This window comes from Agelaius tricolor, unplaced genomic scaffold (assembly GCF_023055355.1).
Source record: "Agelaius tricolor isolate 1412-34295 unplaced genomic scaffold, bAgeTri1.0.p SCAF_40, whole genome shotgun sequence".
NCBI classification, from domain to species: Eukaryota; Metazoa; Chordata; class Aves; order Passeriformes; family Icteridae; genus Agelaius; species Agelaius tricolor.
In genome coordinates, this window is record NW_027269300.1 from 856767 (window position 1) to 862708 (window position 5942).

General features: G+C 54.6%; 1 protein-coding gene across 1 annotated transcript; it reads right to left on the minus strand.

The window, feature by feature from the left end:
* Positions 1 to 493: 493 nt before the first annotated feature.
* LOC139603625 (olfactory receptor 14J1-like) lies at positions 494 to 1426 on the minus strand. Its single transcript, XM_071454516.1, has one exon. It carries the CDS (start codon positions 1424 to 1426, stop codon positions 494 to 496), a length of 933 nt encoding a protein of 310 aa, XP_071310617.1.
* Positions 1427 to 5942: the final 4516 nt, after the last annotated feature.

Consider the following 5942-nt stretch of genomic DNA (forward strand, 5'->3'; position numbering starts at 1 on the left):
CTGCAGCCCTGGCACTGCCACCCCCAGGGCTGTGCCTGGCCCCGAGAGCACTCAGGCCCTGCAGCAACACCAGGGCCACCAGGGCAGCGGGGCAGGGCCACGGCAGCAGCACTGGTAACACCAAGTGCTGCTGCTGCTGCTGCTGGGCACAGCTGCTGGGCCAGCACTGATCTGCCCCAGCTCTGCACACAGACATTGCTGCTGCAGGTCCAGAGAAGGCAAATAAAGGGTATCTCTGCAGAAAACTCTGCTGGGAAATCCTTTAGATCATTTGAAGCCATCGAGAGCACAGCTCCTCATTGGTACCGTCTGTGAGCCACAGCCAATTTGGAGAGAAACTAAATGAAATGAGGCCAGACCAATGGCATTTCTTTGTGGACAGTATTAAAAAACTGAAAGAAAAGAAAGAAAAGAACAAAGCAACCATCAAATCCAGTTACAACTATCAAAGATTACTTTTATTACAAGTGATATGAAGAAACTCGCCAGGAGTTTAATGTTTCTGAAACAATCCAGTGATTAGTGTCCACACTGCAGCCTGGAGCTCCTGGTTCCTCAGGCTGTAGATGAGGGGGTTCAGGGCTGGAGGCACCACTGAGTACAGAACTGACAGGGCCAGATCCAGGGATGGGGAGGACATGGAGGGCGGCTTCAGGTAAGCTAAAAAGCCAGTGCTGAGGAACACAGAGACCACGGCCAGGTGAGGGAGGCAGGTGGAAAAGGCTTTGTGCCGTCCCTGCTCAGAGGGGATCCTCAGCACAGCCCTGAAGATCTGCACATAGGAGAAAACAATGAACACAAAACAGCCAAAAGCTAAGGAGGCACTGAAAACAGAAACCCCATGTTCCCTGAGGTAGGATTTGTAGCAGGAGAGCTTGAGGATGTGTGGGATTTCACAGAAGAACTGGCCCAGGGCATTGCCATGGCACAGGGGCAGGGAAAATGTATTGGCTGTGTGCAGCAGAGCATGGAGAAAGGCACTGGCCCAGGCAGCTGCTGCCATGTGGGCACAAGCTCTGCTGCCCAGGAGGGTCCCGTAGTGCAGGGGTTTGCAGATGGACACGTAGCGGTCGTAGCACATGATGGTCAGGAGGAAAAACTCTGCTGACATAAAGAAAAGAAAGAAGAAAACCTGAGCAGCACATGCTGAGTAGGAGATGGTGCTGGTGTCCCAGAGGGAATTGTGCATGGCTTTGGGGACAGTGGTGCAGATGGAGCCCAGGTCGCTGAGGGCCAGGTTGAGCAGGAAGAAGAACATGGGCGTGTGCAGGTGGTGGCCGCAGGCTACGGCGCTGATGATGAGGCCGTTGCCCAGGAGGGCAGCCAGGGAGATGCCCAGCAAGAGGCAGAAGTGCAGGAGCTGCAGCTGCCGCGTGTCTGCCAGTGCCAGCAGGAGGAAGTGGCTGATGGAGCTGCTGTTGGACATTCCTTCACTCTGGGCATCGTGGACTGTTGAAAGAAGACATTGACAAAGTGCAACCAATTTCTTTGAGTCAATCCTATGTATTTTATTTGGAATCCCCTGAAAAATAATGCTCTTCCTGTGAGGGAACTTTTCTAAACTCTATTTGAATTTTTGTTTGTGCTGCTGAGTTCCTGCCTCATTTTCAGCATTGATCTCAGTCTGAACACTGGGGAGCACAGAGGGAAAACAGGGCTCCCTGTCCCCAAGTGCAGTCAGACCTGCTAGTCCCTACACAGGTGCCCTTTGATCATTAAAACTCCTCTCTTTCAGGGTGCCTGCACTTATAAAATGTCTTGCAAAATAAAGTGTACTTTTTGAACACTCCAGTTTAAAACTAATTTTCTCCAAACCCTTCTCTCTTTCCCTGTGCAGCTGGACAGGAATGGATACCAAGGGTTGCTTTGGCTCCCTGCTGCCTGGAGTTGTGCCTACTGGGAACTGTTTCTCTCTATCCAAGCCTTGTCCCTTCCAGTTCTGCCAGCGCCCAGCCCAGCCCTGGGGGCTCAGCTCTGCCCTGCAGACCCCTCCCAGCACAGGGCACTGCCCAGGGGCATCTCCCTGGCAGCAGGGCCTTAAGGGCAGGCCAGACAAACAGAGATGCTGCAAGCCAAGGTGCTGCTGCTGCTGTGTGTAGGGAGAGGAGGCTGAGGAGGCACTTTCTGAGGGAGATCTGAGGCCCATCTGCTGATGCCCAGGCTGACAGTGCAGGAGGCTCAGGGACACAGCCAAAGCTGACAGCCCCTTTCCCTTCCCTTTAGGAGAAAGCTGAGAGCAGCCCTGGCCATGCAGCACCATCTCCAGAGCAGGAGGAATCTGCCCTGATGGGGGTGGCTCCTTGCACCTGGAACTTCTCCCCTGCAGCGTCCATGGGGAGCTGCCAGGCAGGCTGAGAGCTGCCCCTGGCAGGTGGCACATGCCCTGGGCTGGCCAAGAGCCCTGAGGGCTGCAGGAGCTGCTCTGCAGGACAGCCCTGGGCAGCCCTGGCTGCAGCCCCAGCTTCAGCCCCTGCAGCCATCCCTGGCAGCAGGAGCCGTCCTGCCCTGTCCCTCTGACGGTGCCCAGGGCAGCCCCGCTCTGCAGCACATCCTCCTCCTCCTGCTCCTCCTCCTGCTCCTGTGCCACAGAGAAACTGGGAGTGTCCTCCTGACACATCCCCCAGGCTCTGGGGTGTGCTGGCTTCAGGAGATCCCTCCAAGAGCACAGGGGACATTGCCCTGCACCCACACACTCACCATGCACAGGGCTGTGAAGATCTTTCCCCAGGTGAAGTCTCAGCTCAATGTCTTCCCAATCCTGATTGCCTTCAGCCTGTCTCTGCCTGGCTCCTGTGCCCTCAGTGCCTGCAGGCAGAGCCCTCAGCCCTGCTGGGCTGGGAGAGGAGCTGGCCCTGGGAAGAGCTGTTCCTTTAAAGCTCAGCAGCACAGACACAGCACAAGGACTTTAATGAGCCTCTCGGGGATTTGGGGTTGTTTACATCAGACTCAGTCCCTGAGAGTGTCTTCAAAAACTTCTCAAGAACTCAAAGTTAAATTTAGACTCCAAAGTTTATGAAGTTTAATGGGTCCCACTGAGGGACATGACTGAGAAAGTGTCCCCAGATTCCAGTTAGAGCAGAACACTGGAGGCAGTGATGTGATTTAATAAAAATATAGGGATATTGATCTAGTACTGATAACCAACTGTGACAGACAAAGTCTCTCTAACAGTTTAAAGTTCGAAAGTCTATCTTTATTGCAACGCTGGGCAGCGTGTGGGATAGCAGGGACAAGGAGGCCATGAGGCCCCAGGCCTGCAAGGGTCACTTGTCTCCTGCTCCTGCCTCAGGCCCAGGCCCAGCAGCCATGGCCAAAGTGCTGCCCAAGTTGGCTCTGGCAGGGCTGTCTTGAAGCTGCTGCCCATGCCTGTGCCCTGTGCAGCCCAGGCTGTCCTACGGTGTCCCTGTCCTGCGCCTCTGTCCCTGCAGGCTGTCAGCATCCCCCGGCTGCCCCACCTGGCTGGGCCCTTCCTTTGCTGACAGCTCTGCCTCCTGCCTGCCTCTGCCTGCCCACACAAAGCCTTGGGCTGACCCAGACCCCTTCTGGGGGATGTGCTGCACCACAGCCCTGCCCTGTGAGGGAAATCCCTCTCTCTTTTTTCCTAATCTTGTCTTCCCCAGGTTTCCATAGCTTGATTTTTTTCTTTCTCTGGCTGTTCTCTACCATGGTAAAATGATCCACCCTTCAGTCCCTCCCAGGCCTCTCCTCTGCTGTCCTCAGTCTCCACCCCACTGAGCACAGAGCTCCTCTGTCCCTGTACAGTGCTCATGCGCTTGAGGCCATGGCTGCCTGCACAAGAAGGACGGTTCTTTTCTACAGGAAGGAAACCACAGAGCCCCAGGGTTTTGAAGGCAGATCAGAGGCAGTCACCTGAGGCCAAGGCAAGCCAGACCTGTCTGTCCTTGCAGCTTTTGTCTGAAAGCAACCCTTGGATATTTGCAGAATTTTGGAGGTGGAATTCCATTTCATTCATGGGTGCCTGGACCAGAATGACAGTTCTTGTCCACAGGAGGGAAAGGGCAGAGCCCCAGTGTTTCAAAGGCTGATGAGAGGCAGCCCCAAGGAGGCCAAGGCCAGCCAGACCTGTTTGTATGGCAGCTTTTGTCTGGGAGCAATCCTTGGGTAGATGGACTTTGGAGGCCAAATCCCAGTTTTGTCCATGGGCGTCTGGATGAGAAGGACAGTTCTTTTCCATAGGAAGGAAAGTACAGAGCCCCAGTGTTTCACAGGCAGGTGAGAGCTGGAGCTGGCCCTCAGGAAGCCAAGGGAACCTAGACAGTCCTGGCAGCTTTTGTCCTGGGAGCTATCCTTGGATATAAGGAATTTTGGAGGCGGATTCCTAATTTTGGCTATGGACACCTGCACTTGAAAGATGATTTTTCCATGGAAAGAAAAGCTTGGGCCCCCAGTGTTTTGAAGGCAGATGAGAGCTGGCCTCCAAGATGCCAAGGCCACCGAGAGCTCTCTGTTCTTGCAGGTTTCATACAGGAATCATCCTTCGATATAATTGAATTTGGACGTAGAATCCCAGTTTCAGCCAAGAACCCTGAAGGAAAAGAAGAGTTCTTTCCCACAGGAAGGAAAGCACAGAAGTCCAGGGTTTTAGGGGCAGATGAGAAGCAACCCTCAACATGCCAAGGTCAGCTGGACCAGTCAGGCCAAGCCAACCAGAACTTTTCCATGTTCTTGGATCCTTGGGGCCCTGAAGCATCACAACGTCCACTTGGTTCCATGAGGCTCCATAGTTTAACAGGAGATCTTTGTTTCCCTAAGTCCAGTGATATCAAGTGGTCTCCTTGGGTCCCTATTAGCACAGTGGCCCCTTGTTTCCATGAGGCCTTGCAGTGTCAAAATGGTTTCATTGGTTCGTTGGGACTGTGCAGAGTACCACAATGAACCCTTGGTTCTATTGGGCTCCCCAGGATCACAATGGACCCTTGGTTCCAAAAGGCCTGGCTGTGTCACAATGGCCCCTTTGTTGCATGGGGACTCAGGGTGCCAGAATGGTCTCATTGCTTCCACAAGTCCCTGCAGTGTCACAAAGAGCTCCTTGATTCCACAAGGTCCTGCAGAGCCCCTTGATTAAACAAGGCCTCAAAGTGCCATAATGGTCTCCAGTATTCCATGAGACCCCGCAGTGTCTCAAGGGCACCTTGGTTCCATGAAACCCTGAAGTACGGAATGGCCTCTTGATTCCACTGGGCTTCTCACTGTTACATGAGTTCCTGGTCCACCAAGCCCTGTAGTGTCATAATGGGCTCCTTGGTTTCATAGAGTCAGAATGTCCTCATGGAGCCCCACTATGATCCCCTTGATTCCATGAGGCCCTGCCGTGCTACAATGAGCCCTTGGTTAAACGAGGCCTTGCAGTGTCACAATGGCCCCTTGGTTCCAGTGGGTCATAAAGTGTCTTAATGGTCTCCATGGCTCCATGAGGCCCCAGAATGTAATGATGGACTTTTAGTTCCATAGGGTTCCATATGCAAACAACAGCCTCCTTGTCTCCACAGTGTCACAATGGACCCTTTGTTCTATGAGGTGCCTGGCCTCCCACAGCCTCTCAGAGTGTCTTCTCCCCCTCAAGGTCCCCAAGAGCCCTTCATGGCTCCTCACAGCCCCAAATGGCTCCTCATGGCCCCTCACAGCCCCAGGCCTGGGGCTCCTCCCAAAGGAGAAGGGGTCGGGCCCTGCTTGTTCTCCTTTTATTTCGGTCCCTTCACAGCCACGAGTGCAGAAAGGCTGAAATGGAGCCTTTCCCCAGCGTTTCCCTCGGGGTTAACTGCAGGCTGAAGCTCTGTGCTGGCGCTGGCCCGAGCGCCACCATCCCTGCAGCCGCCAGGCCTTTGCTGTCCCCCCGTGTCCGTTCCCTGTCCCCGAGTCCCGCCCGGCTCTGGCAGCAGCAGCAGCCGCAGCGCAGGGGGCGCCGGCCCGGCCCAGCCGGG